Source organism: Notamacropus eugenii, chromosome 4 (assembly GCF_028372415.1).
Source record: "Notamacropus eugenii isolate mMacEug1 chromosome 4, mMacEug1.pri_v2, whole genome shotgun sequence".
Classification (NCBI taxonomy): domain Eukaryota; kingdom Metazoa; phylum Chordata; class Mammalia; order Diprotodontia; family Macropodidae; genus Notamacropus; species Notamacropus eugenii.
The window spans coordinates 270,205,694-270,226,020 of NC_092875.1; the positions used below are offsets into that span (position 1 = coordinate 270,205,694).

The window sequence follows — 20,327 nt, forward strand, 5'->3', positions numbered from 1 at the left end:
GCGAACTTTAATTAGTCACTTCTGCCACCAACACTCAAGGCTTTAGGAGAATCTTCTCTTTGGGACAATCTCAGATCCAGAGTAGTCAGGCCGCTGTGCAGTGTTCTCTTGTTGCCTCTTTATAGGCTTATTTCAACAATGATTACTATAATGATGATGAAGATAGCTTACATTTATATAGCACTCTAAGATACTAAAAGGACATTCTTTTCAATACTGTGGGGAAGCTAGTGCAAGAATTATTCCCATTTTACTCATAAGAAAATGAAGATTCTTAGAAATTAAATGACGTTCCCATGGTTACCTAGATAGCACAGAACAAAGGTACAATTTTGCTGGGATTTAAAATCTAGAATTCTTTACACTACATATCATTCTATTATAACTTTATTATAGAATTACCTCCAGCTCCATACAAAGGAGGTACCCATAATATATATGTAATAAGGAGAGGGATATTTTTTACACAGGTTATTCTGGGCCACCATTCAGAATAGCATTACCCCACCTGGAAAGGTCAATGCTATCTGGACTTGTGCACATACAGAGGAGGGAATTCTTTCACCCAAAAGTGGGGCATGTCCTGGAGGCCAATATATGATATTCTTCTTTGGTATAAGGGAGAATGTTGGCATCTACCCAATTTAGACATCTCAGTACCAACCAGGAAAATAACATCAGACCTTAGCTCTATTCCATTAATAGTCCAACTAGCAACTGGTAGCTTCTCAATGCAAGAAAGAATTAGGTTGTCAGAATAATTAGTAACAAAAACACATTTTCTTTATGAGAATCTGCTAGTGTTCTCCCATACAGTCATGAATTTATTCACTAATGTCAATAGTTTCTTCATAATTCAGAAAGCATTCACAAATATACACTATACTACCATACATAGCAAATTGGTCTCTGCGGTGTCAATACTCTGTGTGATATTTGGCAAGGTAACTAGAGTAATCCTTTCTGGGATGCAAGCCAAGTGAATGCAGTAGAAGATTTTCTAAATACTTTTAATGACTAAAAGCAATTTGAAAATGTTGTTTATTCTATAGAAATAAATGTGTCCCTCCAATAACTTAATTATTTTTTCCTATAACATGATTTTAAAAATTATATATGCTGTCTTTGACCCAGATATCCCAAGTTCATTCTATCCATCAAGGACATATATGTGTGTATATTTATATATGGATATGTATATATATTTATGTGTATATATTTATATGTGCATGCATGTATATATACACACATACGCACATATATATGTACATACACATATGTGTATGTGTATATAGTTCAATATACAACAAATATTTTTATGGCAGCACTTTTTGTAATAGCAAAATTAGAAACAAGGTAAAAGCCCATTCCTGGCAAATGACGAACAATGGTATGTAGATTTAATGGAATATTATAATCCTATAAGGTACGATAACTAGGAGGACTATAAAGAAGCATGAGAAGGCTTAGAAGAACTAAGGCAAAGTGAAATAAACATAAAAAAGAAAACAATATACACAACGACTACAGCAAGGCAAATTCTGAAAAGTTCAAAAACAATAGAATCTGAATGTTGTATAATTATAATGATGCAGCTTGACCTTGAAAAAGAGATATGAGAATGCAAATCCATTCCTTCTTTGTAGCAGTGGGCAGCTATGAGTGTGGAACACTGGTTATAGTGTCAGATGTTGTTAACTGCTAGACTTTTTTCTTCTTTCTATATTCTTTGTTTAAAAGGAATAAACAAAGGATGGGGAAGGAGATAAGGACAAACTGAAAGATGAGATGATGCAAAAGAAAAAAAACAATAAAAATATGTTTTAAAGCTTGTAGGCTCAAAAATTCACCAAGAAAGAAAACCCCTAAATTTTAATAAATTGCCACCTTTATTTTAATTAGTAATTTTCTTGTGATTAACTTCCATAGAGAGTTATTGTTCCAATTTGGGCCTATCGTAAGATCTGCCTAATTGATTTTTGTCTACAGTCTTTAAGCTCTCCAATGCATCCTTTACATAGCTACAAAAATTATCTTTCTAATATAAAAACCACTTACCAGCTCAATATCTTGAATGACTCTTCATTGTCTAGAAAACTCCTTGGCCTGGCTTTTCAAATCCTTTCTGGTAGGGTTTCAATCTGCTTGTCCATCCTTATTTCACTCTTCTTTTCACCATTTTATACCAAACTAGACTGCTGGCTCCTCCTCATTTTTGTAATCACGTTTTATCACCATAAGCCATCTCTCCCTCCAACCTTCCACCCATGCCTAAATTATATTCCCATCTCATCTCCACCTGTTGAAATTCTTTTGCCAACTTAGATGTTACCCCCTCCATGGAGTACGATTTCTAAGATATGCAGAGTCCAAACTATTTTTAGAAGAGGACACTGGTTTTATAGAATGTGCATTTGGAATGTACAGTATCTGTAACATTTCAGTGCTACTCAGTCACTTAAGTATTAAGAAGGCTGTGTTTAAATATTTATAAATCATTTTAGTTAGATCATATATAATCATGTTGAATCATACTCTGCATAGAACTAGGCATGGGAGACTTTCAGAATGATTTAGAGTCATATTTTGCCTTTTTACCACATACATGAAAAGAAGAAAGATCGAAAATGTCCCCCAAAGCCTACAAGGATGTTCACTAAAGAATCAAGTATTTGTAATGCATTTATGTAGAAAACTAAAGAAATTTTCATTCAGAAGTAGTCAAGTTGACTTTTCAAAATATTTTCCCCTATTTCTGAAAAATATGGCAGGGAAGATTTTGTGCCAAACTATATTTTGAAGTTTAACTCCATCTATATGAAGATCAGTTTTGTTCAATTGTTTTTTTTTTCATTCACTTATTTTATCTTACATAAGACTGTCATTTTCAAAGATAAGGATAGTGACTGGACTTGTTATTTCGCTGGTACAAGTAGTTTCCAGGTGAGAAAACACCTTCTACTAATGTAGGTCATCACCTTCATATAATACACATTTACTAAGTACTCACTATGTACTGAGTACTATGTTAAATGCTTCTCTGAAACTTAGTCTTAGAGAGTTAAATGGAATACTGAGAAGAACCTTGCCCTGGGTTACTCAGCTAGCTTATATGAGAGGTAGATGAACATGGATCTTCCTGGAGCTCTCTATCCACTACACTATACTGCTAACACCTTGTATCCATAGCCTGATATTGCATGAAGGTAGTTAAAAGAAGGGGGAAAACAGTGTTGCTCTTCTCAAGTTTTTTTTTAATGGCATTTTTAAAGTAAGGGTTGAATGATCATTGTGATCATTTTCTTCATGACAACACCAGATTCCTTGAGAGAGCAGCAAGAGAATAGATTAATTGCCAAATTATGCTCATATGCAGCAAAGGGAAAGCAGATGTGAAATCTAAGTGCTAATACTGGTACTTAGGAAATGTAAGAAGACCTGAAGGAAGGGCTACAACACATTGGGTAAATTCTTTGCATAGGAACTATGATTGAATATGGGCAAGAACTGTATGGGAAAGGAAGACATGGACAGGTTAGGAAATATATCTAGGGGAAAACTACATATTTTGACAAGATCATACTTCCATTGAAGCTGAAAACAAGGCAAAAAATTATCAGCAGCTAAAACTTTTGTGCTTCAAGGACTTCAGCTGTATCTGCAGTCAATACATTTTTATTAAGCATCTACTACTATGTGCCAAACACTGAACTAAATGCTGGGACACAAAGGCCCTCCAAAATGTATTTCTCTCTCCTTTCATCAATTTGGTCCAATCAATTTGTTTCCCTTCAAGCACTATTCATTTTCCTGCCAAAGCACCCCAAAGGGAAGAACTTAAAGCATTCCCTACGGACAGTCATGATTTGGATGTCCCTATTCTGATACTCTACTTTGGTTTTTCTATTTTCTAAATGTTCTTTAATAAAATATGTCTCCATGATGTATCTCAAGAGAATCAGACAATTTCAGAGCCCTAGTACATACAGAAGATAATCTAGATATGAGTAACAGCAATTATAAACTATGATTCCGATGTACTTTGAGGTACACAGAAATGGGTATTTGAAGCTCATAAGCCAAAATATAGAAATGATTTATGAAGACTTGGTGTTTTATTAATTGTATCAGTAATTAATTTGGGTTCATATGACAATAATTTTAACACAAGTCATGCCCTTTTCTAGCAACATTTTTATGGCTAAAATGGATTAAGCAGTTGAAGAATAGGTCCATAGAAATAATTTCACAGAAGGATAAAATTCCAAGTCTAAAAGGTAGGGGAGGAGGAATTTGATGGTTCTCAGGAATAGAAATGGATTTCTCTTGGCACAAATAGATCTTATGCAAAAGTATCCAGACTTTGAATTACTAGGCATGGTTTTCACCTTTCTCACTTCAAAGACTTAAATGGGTCAATACCCTGACATATGTGTACTGCCTACTAGATGAAGTTCCCAATGAAGTACTTACAGTAAAAAAGAATGATCATCTATCTATTTGATGCTTTTGCTAACACTGATAGGTGAAATAGGTATTCCAGGGATTCTGTTCTTATTCAAAATCATTTTGGAACTCCTTCTCAAAAGTTTAAAAAATATTTTAAAAAATCATTCTCATTAAAGTTATATTTTTAGTAAAAATAATTAGCTTGATAACCCTACTCCCTCTCTTCATCAATATTGACTTCAAGTTATGTTTCCAAAAATCAAATATATTCCCAAAGAATGCAGATTTGCCATCAGGGTATACATTCATTTGCAACCCAGTTACAAAAAAAGGAATTTTAAAAAATCTTTCTAACAAAAGACACAATCACACTGGCTATCCGTTACTAGACAGAGAAAGCCTCTCACAGTGACTACTTTGAGGGAGAAAATGCTTTTCTAGAAATATTATTTCTGGTGACATAATGAGTTAGCATGTAACACTGTTCATTTCTGGTACATAACATTAAAAAAATAAATTAGTTACATTGCATTGTCTCTCTCCCTCCTTATATACATACATACATACATATATAAACATTTTTGTTTGTGATATTTATGTGATGTCTTTAGTTTAAATAATTATTTAATAATTAATAATAAATTCTTAAATAATTAAGAATATAAATAAAAATCACTTCCATAAGTATAACCTTCCAATTCTATGATTGGTATCATGTATTTTGAGGGTTATGGAAGTCATAGTGTCAGATGATTTGTCGCAACATCAGAAAAACATGGGAAGAGTACGAGGACACAAATGACTTGAACTAAGGCTGTGACTGTGTGAGTAGGCAGAAATGGCTAGATGTGAGATATATTTGAAGCAAACATCAAAAACTGATTGGATACGTGGGATGAGAGGGAGTGAAACTTCAAGGATCACTCCAAAGTTATAAACATAGGAGAGTGGGAAAATGATGATGCCTTTAACAAAAACAGAAATGTTTAGAAGTGGAGTAGATTTAGGAAAAGTTAATGTGCTCTGTTATAGACATGTTGAGTTTGACATATTTCTGGGACATCTGGCATGAAATGTCCAATAAGTAATTGTTGATGCAACGCTGACGCTTGAGAGATTTAGCCTCAATATATAGATCTTTAAGTCATCTATAAAGAGGTAATAGTCTATCTTTGGAATGAAATCAGGCAGAAGTATAGTTGCTTTATATTATATATATCAAAACCAGAGCCATAACAAAAATTACAAGCATATTGAAAATCTGTTCTTCTAATTGCATTCGGAATATTATATCTGCCTACTAATAACTTTTTCAAAGTAAAGGTCACTATAGAAATAGTCCTCTTTATCATAATACACATAAGAGCATAATCTAGCATACATAAATAGACTAGTCATTTACAAATAGTAAATAACAAATGAGATACCTGCAAATTATATGAGAGAACCATATTTTGAATGAAGAACAGAATGCTAATTACAAAAATACAATTTTACCAATTAAATTCAATAAATATTTATTAAATAGAGAGTACTATGCTACAAGAAGAGTTATTTTATACCAATTATTCTTACCTTATTAAGTACCCCTTTCTAAAAAGTAAGTCTGAGTGACTAATGGATATCATTAAAAAGTGATGTGGGGAAACATACTGGAAGAATTTTATGACCTATGTCACATTAAAAAATGCATCCCCAAACCCTGGTGATTAGTTACCCTTTAAAACCTTGAGATGAGATGTAGCCATTTTTCCATTGGGGACCCAATTTGCTAATAAAAATGGAGGCTTGGGACATAGCCTCAGAGATTTCTAAATTCTCATATTTAATTTAAAATTTTCTCGTAAATATTACAGATAGATCTCATATGAATATAATAGTATATTCCACTCCATAAGGACTATAAGATATTAGAAGAAACAATAGTACAAGGTGTACCTACTTTTTTTTGTCAAAATGCATTCCTGAAAGTTGTATCATAAAACAAATGGTTGTAAATAGAGTCATATTTCCCCATCAGACAATGTTATAGTTAAGGAACCAAGGACTGTGATATGATCAAAGGAGTGCTGGATTTGGAGTCTAAGGACCTAAGTTCAAAGCCCCAGCTCTACCACTTTACAAAATGAGTGAATGAGGGTAGGTAAGTGACTTACCCTCTCTAGGCTTCAATTTCCTCATCTATAAAATGAGGGTATTATGCAAAGCTTTGTTCAGTTTTAAATATGATTCCACAAAACTATTTTTACCAAGAATTTGACTTAAAATTAATCATAAAGACCAAAATGTCATTATTATGACATAGTGAAATATAAAAAATGACTACAGACATACTGACTGTAGATGTATACCACAGAATTATTTAAAATAGTAAGATTATGCTCCAGGTTCTATAAGATATGGACAAACTTGCTTGTATGAATATACACATACACACAGGGCCTCAATGTTCTTACTCAGATATACTTCAATTACTTCACAACTTTTGTCTAAAAATGTGAATTATGATAATCATTAATTAAACATTTAACTTACATTAATTTTGCTTATGGCCTTAGAAATTTATATTTATATACAATTAACCTATTACTTGGCATATGGTAAACATTTAATAAATGTTTTTTATTCATTTATTCATTTTGTTTCTAAAGCCATACTTTTCTATATTAGAAGTTGCTCTGTAATTTTTTTAAAGCTAAATATATAGGCTCATCATCTTCATAAAACTGGCCCAATTTTCTCACTTTTAAGAAATGCCAGAAGCGTCCACCTTTAATGCCAAATGCTGCAGTTAAATTCAATCCCTAAGTTTCTACTTGCAATTTCTTACCTTACATATATTTATTATCATTTACTTGCCCCATAAGAAATAATGAAATATTAATGATTCACTAAATTTTAAAAAAAAAACCCAACTTTTCTCTCTGTTAATTCCTTTAAAGTAACTCATCCCTCAGAAGTAGAGAAAAATTAAATCCTTCAGTCCTAAATATGTAAATTATTATGAACATTGTTCTCTTTCCCACCTCATTTTTTTAGTTATCTAACTCAGAGGATAGCAATCCGAATTCCTAAAGGAAAAAAAAAAAAAACAAGATCTTTTGAAATGTCAGACCTTCTTTCTAAATTAAATGTTGCCTTTAAAGCTCAAGAAAATACATTTACTTATACGTGAACACATTACAAAACCACAGTGCAGAGATGGAGGGAACCTAAGCAGTTTTCTAGACCAATCTAGGCTGGAAAAAGAAGCCCTACTGTAACATACTTTACAAGTCATCATCGAACCTTTTTTTGGAGATCTATGGACACCACCTTCAGATGCAGCTCATTCCCCTTTTGGATGGCTCTGCTTCTGAGAAACCCCTACCAAGTAGAAATCTGTCTCTTTCCATGTTCTGCCCATTGTTCTTGCTTGCACTCTGCGGGTCAAATATGTTGCTTCCTCCAAAACAATGAAAGTTACTTTCAGGATAGAACTGATTTGTTTTGTCTTCATATCACCAACACCTAGCAGAGTGCCTGGAATATATAGATACACACATACGTCTATATGTATATATGTGTGTGTACATACATACACATACATATATGTGTATATATACATGCACGTGCATATCTATGCAACACACACACACACACACACACACACACACACACACACACACACCAGACCTCTATTTCAATTGCATAATTCCCAGGGAGGAAAGCTCTACAAATGCATATCAATAACTGTTCTGTAATTCAGACTTCTCAGAGAGTTGCCCAGGGGGACTGAGAACTCAGGGCCTCTCACTGGACTTGCCCAAGGCCATACAGGCAATAAGTGTCAGAGACGGGGACTTGAACCCAAATGTTCTAACGCCAGTTGTCTACACTGCTTCTCACTGCCCTGAAAGTTTTAAGTGCTTAATAAATGATCTTTGATTAAGACTAACATCACAACTGTCTATTATATCCAGATTATAACATTTCTATTGCACAACAAACGTTCGTTAAGCACCTATAACATGGGCTAATCAATGAGAATACAAAACAAGGTGAAAGATAATCGCTGTCCCTGTTCTCAAGTATCTCATAGTCTAATGAGTCAGGGGAGGCAGGGGGCAGGTAATCGAAGGCAAACAACTAGGCATAAACAAGATATATACAAGAGAAATTGGAGACAATCAAAAGAGAGAAGGTGCTAACCTTATTATGGGGAAATGAGAAAAGCACATTAGAGATGGTGGGGTTTGGGCTGAGAAATGAGGAGGGAGAACATCCTAGAAATGGGGGACAGCCAGGGAAAAGACCCAGAGTTTGGAGACAGAGTATATTGTTTGAGGAATAGCAAGGAAGTCAATGGAGGCAGGAGGAAGCACTAAAATATAAGATTGTAAAAGTAGTAGGAAACTAGGTTATGAAGGACTTTGAATGCCAAATAATTCTGTATTTGATCATGGTGGTGATAGGGAACCCATAGAGTTTACTGAATTGGTGGGGATGGATGAGAAAGTCAGATGTGTACTTTAGGAAGATTAACTTGTTAGCTGAGTAGAAGATAAATTGGAGTAGGGAGAGACTTGAGGCAGGGAGAATCCTCCTCCCCCAAACAGGCTATTTCAATAGTTCAGTCATGCACCAGGGTGGTAGCAGTGGGAGAAGAGAGAAGACATATATAAGAGATGTCATGAAGGTAAAATCAACAGAACTTAGCAACAGATTGGATATGGGGAAGTGAGAAAGAGTAAGGAGCCGAGGAAGACACCTAAGGTGCCAGCCTAAGAAAGATGATGGTGCCTCAACAATAATAGGAAAGTTTGGAAGGGGAATAGGCTTTGGGAAAACAATAATGCATTCAGTTTTGGAGTTTAAGATGTCTATGAGACATCTGGTTTTAAATGACCACTAAGCAATTGAAAAGACAAGTCTGGAAGAGAGTTTAAGGCTGAAAAAAAGTAGATCTGGGAAACATCAGCATGGAAATGATTGATCATTGAATCCGTGGGAGATGATGAGATTAGCATGTGAAATAGGATGGAAAAGAGAAGAGGGCCTAGGACAGAGTCGTGAAGGACATCCAACCAGTGTGGGAGGAGGTCAGTGACCTGAGTAAAGACCCAACAAAGGAGAAGAGCTCACATAGTTAGGAGAACTAGGACAGAAAGTGTCATAAGTAAGTAACTATTAGATATATTGCCAGATTTCATGATAAATCTTAATAAATAATAATAATGATTAAACCTTATATTTGTACAAAATCCTAGTGACCCCTGACATAGACACAGACTCCTGAGAGATGGTATGATTCAACAGATATGGTCAAATTAGCATTTTCAGTGACCCAGACACATCACCATCAGAATATTTTTTAAATATTTTAATATTAAACAATCTTAATACTCTTTATGTCCCAAATCTCATCAGCATGGACTGGTACCTAAAGCACCCAGCACTGTCCAGGGACTACTCACAGAACAGGGAAAAATACACTCCCGGATGCCGATACTAAGAACACCCAACCTTTGCAACTAAGCTATGAAACTTCCAGGTTCCTTCTCTCTCAAGCCCTCTAAGATCTATTCAGACAGTGTACTGGGGACTGGCTTCTAACCAACTGCAGCGATGTTTAAATTGTGATTGCTTGCAAGCAGAACACTGAGCAGGAGGTTCTGATACACTACTCAGAGCTACTGACTGTACCTGCCGTCACTTCCTCCCTCAGCTCAAATGAACAACCTTCCTGACTATACTAATAGTAGGACGCTACAACTGACAAAGCATTGATCCACCCAACAATTCTGAGAGACACAGAACATTAACACAGCCATTTTACAGATGAGGAAACTGAGGGTTTTGTTTAGCTATTTTAAGGTGGATGGGCAATGTTTTCAGAAACAATAAAACCCAGATTATTTCAAAAAACATACAAGAGATTGAAATAATTCCAACTAAATTTCATTTACAGAATATACCACACCTGATTAAGTTTTAAAAGATGATACATTTTCATGTAAGCTAAACATAACAGGAAATTTCTTAGAAAATGTATTCTGTATGTACATCCATATATGCGTAAATATGAACTGTTTATAGAATTACAAGATGCCGATGAATACCTATGTATATGTCAAAACATACTAGCATATGACTTATTCACACTTCTCTAACTCTCTTCACAACTACCATAGATTTGTGAGGAGAAAAATAAATTTTGAGTCCTTCATCTCTTCCTGTCTAGCAACCAAGCAACCATTTTCAGTGTCTTCTCTTCCACCTCTCTCCACGAAAACTATGAGATATAAAATTTTAAGGAATAATCCCTGTTTCTATAGTTATATTGTAGCTGTAGAATTAAGTCAGGATATGAATATGAAAAGGGCTTCATGGCAGACGCTAGAGAGCCAGAATCAGGTTCATAAGTCCTGGTTTCAGGTTTTGTTTCTGATATGTACTGGATGTGTAACCTTGACTGAGTAAGTTACTTAACCTCTAAGGGACCTTGTCATTTTTCTAAAACTTTAAATTGCAGAACAGCTTTAGAGACTCATTAGTAGAGGGAATTTTATCACCTGAAAGTCTCTACAACAATAAAATCATTGCTCTAGAACCTCTTCTCCTCCCCCCAAAAAATCATATAGGTTTACACAGTAGGTCAGTAATAGAGGAAGATTGGCCTCTCATTCTAATAAAAATGTACACTTACAGGATCACAGAAGTGGAAAGCTAAAAGGGACTAATCTCCATTATAACATGCCTCAGAAATGGTTGTTCAGTCTCTGCCTAAAGACCTCCAAGTATGGGGGACCCACCTCAATGCATCCCATGCCACTTCTGGAAAACTCTCAATGCTGGAGAGTTGACGTCAAGCTTAAATTACCTTTGTTTTCAATTTCCATTCATTGCTTCTGGTCTCAAACAGAACAACTTTAATCCATTTTCCACATGATAGTCTTTGAGATGCTTGAAGACAGTCATACTGTCCCCTTGGGGCTTTCTCTTCTCCAAGCTAAATATGCTCAGTTCTTTCAACCAGTATTCATATGACATGATCTCAAGGTCCTTCATCATCTTGGTTGTCTTTCATAGATATATTCTCCAGTTTATTAATGTCCTTCTTAAATCAAGTGCCCAGAAATGAACACAATATTCCAAGAGAGATCTGATGAGGGAAGAGTACAATTCTGCCCTCACCTTCTCGAAAGCTAGAATTTTTTAAAAGCCATCCAAGATCAAATTAGTTTTTTGAGGATGCTACATTATATTGCTGATTCATATTGAAATTGCCCTTTAAAACCCCCATTTCCTTTATAGGACAAATGCTTTCTAACCAGGCTTCCTCTGTCTTATCCTTGTGAAGCTGATTTTATTTTGTACCTAAATGTTAAGACTTACATTTATCCCTATTATGATTCACTTTATTTAATTCAGTCCAATGTTATAGCAGCCTATAAGACCCTTTTGGATCCTAAGAACAATACAATACAATACAATGAAATATTCCATCACTGTGGATAAACACACACAGTTCTGTGTATTTCATTTAATTATTTATTTTGGAAGTAATCATGTTAAGTGACTTGCCTAGTGTCATTCGGCTAATAAGCATCTGAGGCCGATTTTGAACTTCATCCCTCCTGACTCCAGCCTGGTGCTCTATCCACTGCACCACCTAGCAAGATGAAGTAATTTCAAAAGAAAAAGAGTCTCCTATAGAAGATAGCACCTGTTATCTCTGAAGAAAGGTAAGAATTTTATAAGACAGAGAAAAGAAGGAATTGCATTATATATATAGATAGATAGATATGAATATATATATAGATATAGATATACATCTTTAAAAAAACACATAGGAATTTAGGGATGGAATGTGTGGGGTGAGCTGCTGCTGGACCAATTTGACTGAAATAGAGAGTGTTTGTAGGGGAATAATATAAAATAAGACTGGAAAAGGAAATGGGATTCAGATTGTGAAGAAGCAATAGGGAGCTATTGAATATTTTTTTAGTAAGGCAGTGACATAGTTAAGATTTATGTCTTAGGAATATCAATTTATAGCAGCTGAGGGGAAGGTAACCTGGAAAAGGGGGAAAACTTAAACATCTTTAAATCCCATACTGAAAATTTTCCTTGATAGCTATAATTTGGGTTGAGTAGTTGGGCTAAAAATATATTAAAATCAATTGATATGAATGAAACACTCATACCATCATAATTTTGGTCTACCTCAAACTTGTACAATAACTACTACTAAAAAGGAAAAGGTGCTGTGACAGACTTCTGATTCCCCTGTCCTAGATTCTCTCTATTTTCAAAATGTGAAAAATGATGTAGAAGGACCTGAATATATGTGGTATGCCCCAGCAAGTTAGGGTCTGGCAGGAACCTTGAGTTTCCATTCTTCTGCTTAATTCCTGGTCGGTAGAGCATTATGTCAGGAGGCCTACTATAGACAGGACACAGCAACAGGGAATCATTTTATGTTTATTTTATGGGGCAAGATTGATGGCTTTAAGGAACTGCACTGAGAAAGAGGTAGTCTGCCTAGAGATAATAGGTTTAAGTGGAAACTACTACACTTTCTTTACAGTCTGGGCTTGTGACTCCATTACCTAGTTTTCCAGGGGTGTACTTCTAAAAAGCAGGAAGAGAGCAGGGAATATCATCACTTTGGGGTTTACGTAGGACACTTCAAGGAGTGCCATGCAAAATGTGCTGAACTGGCAGCCAAAAGAGCTGGGTTCAAATCCTTGCTCGGTTACATAAGGTTAGGGATCACAGATTTAGAGCTGGAAGAGACTTTGAGTCCAATCTCTTTATTTTTACATATCAGGAACATATGAGGAAGCAGCTAAGAGGAAAAGTGGATAAGAGTGCCAGGCCTGGAATTGGGAAGATTAATCTTCCTGAGTTCAAATCTGGACTCAGACACTTTGTACCTATGTGACCCTGAACAAGTCACTTTACCCTTTTTGCCTCAATTCCTCATCTGTAAAATGAACTGGAGGAGGAAATGGCAAACCACTCCAGTATTTTTGCCAAGAAAACCCCCAATAGGGGTCACCAAGAGTGGGACACTACAAAAAAATGACTAAACAACAACAAAACCAGAGAGGTGATGAGCTTCCTATGGGCATACAAACAGTAAGCAATAGAGGTAGTGCCTAAATAATCTCTAAGGTCCCTCCAGTTTTAAAACTAGAATCATATGACTCTACACAGATAGAAAAAATCACTAACAACAATCTAGTATTAAGGACCAATGAACAAAGATGAAAAAACGAGTAAGTTAACTACCAACTCTTCCAACTCTTTATTTCTTCAAGTTTCCTAGGGCATTTTGCTAGCTTGGCATAGCAGCAGTACAGTGGAAAGGGCACTGGCCTTGGAATCAGAAGATCTGAATTCTAGTTCTGGTTCAGTCATGTAACCACCATGAAGTTATCTGACTGTCCTTGCTTTCTTCAAATGTAAAACTGTATTTGTGTGTGTGGAATAGGAAAATAATAGTTTGTCCCAAGTGTGCAGGGACCAAGGGAATAATAAATTTGAACATGTTTTGTGATATATATGTAAATACCATCTCCTCTTTCCCCTACAATTTTATAGATCTTCCATGTAATTTCTGTCCTTTTCATTCTAGCCAATATCTTTAGTCTTCTTTTACTTCCTTCTCTACTCACTCTTTCCATTACCAGTCTTCTCTCCCCCTCCACACACTATTCACCTCCTGGCAACTTACTCCCCAAAGAAGTTTGGGCGATTCTGTCTCTTTCCAGACCCACCCACAATTTTAAAAGACCTAGAGAAACTGATTAGTGGGTGGAAATTTAGATCATAAGAAAATGGATTTCAAACTACCAAGGATCTTAGAGACTCAGAGAGCTTTAGACTTGCCCAAGGTCACAGTGTTTCGAACACAGGTCCTCTGGCTCCAAATCCAGCTCTAAACAATTTAGATTTAGATAGTGCTTACTCTCAATCCAGCAATCTTTGCATTTTATCCCTCCGTCTTTAACAATAACGGAAATCAACGTGTGTGGCCAGCTGGGAAGAAACGTAAACCTCTCACTGTCCTTAAATGAAATCAAAGCCCAAATTCGTGCAGAAGAGTTTAACTCAACTTCTTTCCGTGACTGAGACTTCTATTCGCCTCAGCATAATTTATTCCCTTTTTTCTTCCTTGGATCCCAGAACATATCCTTCCCCTCCCTTCTCTTCTCAAAGTCCCCGGACCAAAGCACCAATCCCAGAGGTAGATTTTAGAATGGAAAGCTTCAGAGAGGGTGTAAATTTCATGTTTTTGCTTTTCACAATGAGACTGGGATTTCTGGCATGAGACAGGAGGCTCTCTCAAGCCGCAGTCCGTTCCAATGTCCAGAAGTTGGATGCAGATCAGGTGCGCCGAAGCAAAGAATCAAGTTTGGGAATCGTTCTTACCTGCGCTCCTGGGTACGCTGAAGATCCAGGAGCCGGCTGGTTCAGTGGAGGAGGAGGCGGAGAACAGCAGTGCCCGGTCGTGGTCCCTCTGAGGTTCGGAGAACGAAGAAGTGGAGGGGGCTGCATACACCACGCGCTCCCGCTGACTAGAGGAGCGCACCTTGCCCGCGCCGAGGTGCTGCGGGACGTGGGCGCCACTGGAAGCTGCGGGCGCTGGTAGTAGATGGAGAAGCTTCCCTTTATCTCCCTGCGCTCCTGCTTGCCTGCGGCCCCGGGGGCTTCCTTGGCTCTCCTGGGAGGCCAAAGCGAGAATTAAGAGGAAGAGGGTAGGCAGCTTGGGCCACTCGCTAACTGCCTGCATCTTCTGTGCGTCTAAAGAGAAAGAAGGAAGGCGAAAAAGAAAGAAAACAGCAACATTTAGATCCTCCCAGTGCCATGCCCAGCACGTGTCTGGAACGAATTCCTAACCTGGACTGGACTGGGAAGGAAGAGACTCAGATGTCTAAGGAAAGAAACCCGATCAAGGATGATGGAGGGGGAGCGGGAAAAAGAAAAAAGGAAGAAGAAAGCAAGTGAGGGTCTTGTTTAGGTCTAAAATGTAGTCTTTCTGCAATCCTTATCCCTGGCCTCCAGAACCTTACTACCCCTGGGAGCCCTTCCCACCCCCCGCCCCTGCCCGGGGGGAAGAGTATTGGCACTGTTGGACTGTCCCGGACAAGTATCCCTCACCGGTCCATCAGCCCCTGCCTCAGTCCTTGCAGTTCAAATGCCCGAAAAGCAGTGCCTTGGGGAGCGGGCAATAGCCCAAGAGGCTCTCAAGAAGATGGAGAACTTTTCCAGAGGTGGGCGGGAGCACAGGGAGGAGGGAAAGGAGAAAGGAAAAGATGGGTTTAGCCCGATTGCCCAGGAAGCTATGTATGATCTGACACGAATCAACTTCAGAATCTCAAGAAAAGAAGCCTCTCGTGGGTAATTTGTGAAATTCGAACCATCCATCAGCTACCCAGTGCCACTCAGGCATGTGGGAGATGAACCATGGGCCAGACTGGCCAGCAAGCCATGCGCTTAAAGCTTTCTGACACTAGAATGTCACTAGCACACAATTACTATAGAGATTCCCCTATAAGTACAGTGAGAAGAAAGGGGAGAAAGAAGGGGCGGGAGTGGGGGTGGGGAGAGGGAGGAATTGGACTTTGGAGGACTTTTCTATCCCCTGGCAAACCTGAGGGGATAAAAAAGTCTACCAACCCCATGCTTTGGCTGCTTTTCCTGGGGTCCTCTCTACTTCACCAAACAAAGCTTCCTTTCTTCCTTCTTTCTTTCCTTCCTTCTTTTCTTCGTTCTATTATTACCTTCCTTCCATTCGTGCCTTCCCTCTTTTCTTCCTTTCTTGTTCCCTCCCTCCCTCCCTCCCTCCCTTTCTTTCTAAATAAATAAAACACCAGGTCTCTTTTAAATTTTACTCACCCTCAGTCAAGGAGATGTGTAAAACACAATTAACTTTTCAGAGGAAAAATGATAATTCCATTCTTAAGACAATAGTTTAAATGCAAACCTTTCCTGGACTACGATTTTGCATCCTTACAGGGAATCTCCTCCTCCTTCTCTTTACATCCTGGGAACTGCTCACACTAACCTCTGAGGAATAATATTGTTTAATTCCTTCTGTGGTTACCAAAACCAGCCAAAAGTTTTAACCACCCAAGAAGTTACCTATCTGCTGGATACTAAAGAGAGTAGCTTTCAGGTTACAGAGTAAAGCAAAAAAAAAAAAAAAAAATGCCTTTCTATGAGATGCTCTTTGAAGTATGGGGAGTTTACCTTATGCAGATGAATAAATCCTTCTTCACTGGCAAAATGCAAATGCTTTGTCTTCTCTTGCCCTTTAGTTCTTGCTTATGGCGGAGGACTCCCTCTGATTGGAGCAAGTGTGGCTCTCACACCCGCTCAGGAGACAGTAAGTGAGTGCCCCTCTGGAGTCCACTCCTTTGTTTTATACGAGCATGTTCAAATGAGCACTAGTAGGCTTTGGGTGGGTGGCAAATGACGAGGACATTTTAGGTAATCTTTTCTTCAATTCATCCTGGCTATTCATGTCAAACTTCTATTGTTTCCTTTTCCCCTCTGTGGGCTGCACTCAAGGGAAGAGTCATCGGCTAGAGTGCCTCAGATCTTTTTGTGAAATCTAATTTCTCTGTAAATCAGTAATGCTTACCAAAGGACACAAAGGATGACAGCATTTTTAAACTTCAAAAAAATCCCTATTCAAAACTTGTAAGTTCTACTAAATGAAAAATGAAATGAAATTCTTTAGTTCTAAGTAAAGTGACAATTATAAGACAATTATAAGTAAATGTTGTTTGTCAGATAATTATAGTTATTGATTATGAGTAGATATATATTTAGTTTTATATTTAATTGAAGAGACAATAATGAGTGTAGACTTGAAACAAGGATCTGGATTCAAATTTAGCCTCTTACACTCATTAATTCTGAGACTCTAGGGAAGTGTGTTAATGTGTTTATGCCTCAAGAAACTCCTTCAGGTTTGGTAACCAAACTACTTTCATATTACAACCTCTTGTCCTTTTACCTCCCCTATTCCTTGACACTAAACCAATTTTTTGCCCTTCTAGTCTTTGTTTCCTTGACCCATCTCAGTTCTCCGGGTTCATTTTCCCCAGTTGGCTTCATTTGCCTTCTTTTTTAATCTTGACTCCCTACCTCATTCCACATAGCAACTATTGCAAACCTTTTCTTCTACCAGCTCACTTCCACCTTCCACACTTAAAGCAGATTTAATCTCCTTCGCTGGGATGACTGAAACCAACCAATGTGAGGTCCCTTAGCTCCACATCTGTATTCCTGAATTTCTTAACATTAAAATCAATTCCTCCTCCTTACTAGGAATAATCGTTCTACTTGTGACCTTCAGACCATTCTTACTGTATCCTATAGAACTTTGTCCCAGAAGCCATCCCCTCTCACATGTAGGGATGGCAAAATGTAGAACTGTTCTTTTTCTGTATCCTCTGCATCTAACACACTTCCTTAAACATAGTGATCACTTAATAAATGTTTATTATACCATTGTATTGTACTGCATGACATTGAGTACATCTTCAGAAAATTTTTCTCCTCAAGAGTTCCTTTTGATTTGTCTACTTCCCAATCCTAAAAACAAAACAAAACAAACAAAAGAAATCCCAAATCCTCCTCTTCAGTCCCACTCTTCAACTTCCTTTCCTCTTTTTCCACTAAACTGCCTGAGAAAAGTTATCAATACTAGACATCTATATTTCCTCACCATCCACTTCACAATTTGATTCTCTCCATCACTACAACTACCAAGAATGATGACTTGACACTACTCTCTCAAAAGTCACTAGTGGCATCCTAGTCACCAAAGCCAATGGATGCTTCTTACTTTTTATTTTCTTTAACAGTTTTCAGTTTTTGATAGTGTTGATCACCAAAGGTTATGCCAGACAACCTTCTCCCCTCATTTTGAAAACACCACATTCTAGTGGTTTGCCATTTCTGTTGCTTTTCTCTATATCCTCCACATTGCCTTACTTCTCCCCAGTGTGGGTGTTCTCCAGATTTCTGTCCTTGGCCCTCTTCTCTCTCTACCTTTTCTCAGTTGTAAAACTTGTTCATTCCCACAGCTTCATATACTACCTCTAAATAAATAATTTCTAAAATCTAGATCTCCAGTCCCAATATCTCTTATGATATCGTAACTCTGATATCATAACTCTGTACCAGACATGTTCCTCTACTGACACCTCAAATTCAACATTTTCAAAACCAAAGATCAAAACTAAACACCATCTTTTGCTTCAAGCTTGGCCATATGTCTGACCTCATTATTTATGTCTGTGGCATCATTATACACACTATCTCCCATGTTTGTAATCTTGAATTGCCTTGGAAGGTTCCCTTTTCCTCACCTCTCACTTCCAGTCAATTGTCATATTCTATCAATTCTACCTCTATAAATTCCTTTATGCCATCAATCCTGCCTAGTCTCACAACAGCCATACTAGTACAAACTCACATTACTCCCAAATATATTAACATAAATTCCTAATGGTTAATCTTACTTAAATAATTCAAAAGAGCTTTCATAAATAAAGCAAAGCAGATAAAATAAGAAGAGACATAAGAAATGGGAAAGAGGAAATTTTTGCAAGAAGTTTCTCTGAAAAGGTCTCATTTCTTTTTTTGATCTTTTTTGTTTTATTTTTTAATCTAATTAATGAACAAGTTAAGGTATATGAAAGTGATGCATTATCATGCCATATGAAGTGATGAAGGGGGTGGTTTCCAGAAATAAAAAGAAAAAAATAGACCTGAGAAGACTTGTATAACATGATGCAAAGTGAAGTCAGCAGAGCTAGGAGAACAATTCATACAATAGTAATATTATTAGAAAGATAAATAACTTTGAAAGACATAGGAAGACTGATCAACATAATGACCAACCACAATTCTAAAAGGTCTATGATGAAATATGGTATCTACCTCAATATAAAAAGAGATGGACTCAAAATGCCACAAAAAAACCCAAAACTTTTCTTCTCTTTTTTTTTTCTTGCCTTCTCAACAGATGGAGGAGATATATAGGGCCAGGTAGAGAAATCAGAACTGCAAATAATATTTAATTTTTAAAAATAACTTTCCAGTGGGTTTTTTAACTCAACTCTGCCACCTCCAATGTATCCTTCATGCCACTACCAAAATATCTTCCTTATAGATACATCTAGTCATCTATTCATCAACCTGTTAAATTCTTCTGCTCAAAAATCTTCAAGAACATACTATTTCCTACTGAATAAAATTCAAACTTTCTTCCTTGGCATTCAAGATTCTCCACAATCTTGCACACTTACACCCCTCCTGAAACAAACTGGAGTGTTCTCTGCCTCATGAAAATATCCTTTATTCTCCCACTTCCTTACCTTTGTTCATACCTAAAACCATTGCCTTTTTCCTGGATATTGATTGTTTTCTCATTTTTTTCAAACCTAACACAAATGCCAGTAAACCAGACTTTCTATGATCTATTAATCCATCAATCAACATTTATTAGACACTTTGTGGGACATTATGTTAAATGAACCATCTACTGAGATCCCTTGCATTCATTTTGCAAGCTCAGAGTCATTCCAGAACAAAGAGAACTTGGAAGGAGGAAGTGAAGGATAAACTAAAGACAACTGAAGAAAACTTTTTCATTAGAGGTAGATCAAAGTAGAATGACTAAAAAATATTAATCTCATAAAATCATCAAAATAATCTCAATGCTTTCAAGTAATTTTCTTGTCCCTTGAAAATATTTTCAGAGTACTCAACTTAAAGGGGAACCTGGAAGAAGCACTATAAAATTGTGACTTTGAAGAAAACAATTTATTATTTTTTCTGGATTCAGAGTCAACAGGAGTTTTATATAG

General features: G+C 36.9%; 1 protein-coding gene across 1 annotated transcript in view; it reads right to left on the reverse strand.

Moving 5' to 3' along the window:
* Nucleotides 1–16,732, reverse strand: part of ALKAL1 (ALK and LTK ligand 1) — a 28,191-nt gene extending 11,459 nt beyond the window's left edge. The window contains exons 1-2 of the mRNA XM_072599501.1: nucleotides 16,693–16,732; nucleotides 14,872–15,243 (exon numbers count right to left, since the gene is read on the reverse strand). Coding sequence (XP_072455602.1) covers nucleotides 14,872–15,232 — 361 coding nt within the window. The 5' untranslated portion in view covers nucleotides 15,233–15,243; nucleotides 16,693–16,732. The remainder of the gene's footprint in view (nucleotides 1–14,871; nucleotides 15,244–16,692) is intronic.
* Nucleotides 16,733–20,327: the final 3,595 nt, after the last annotated feature.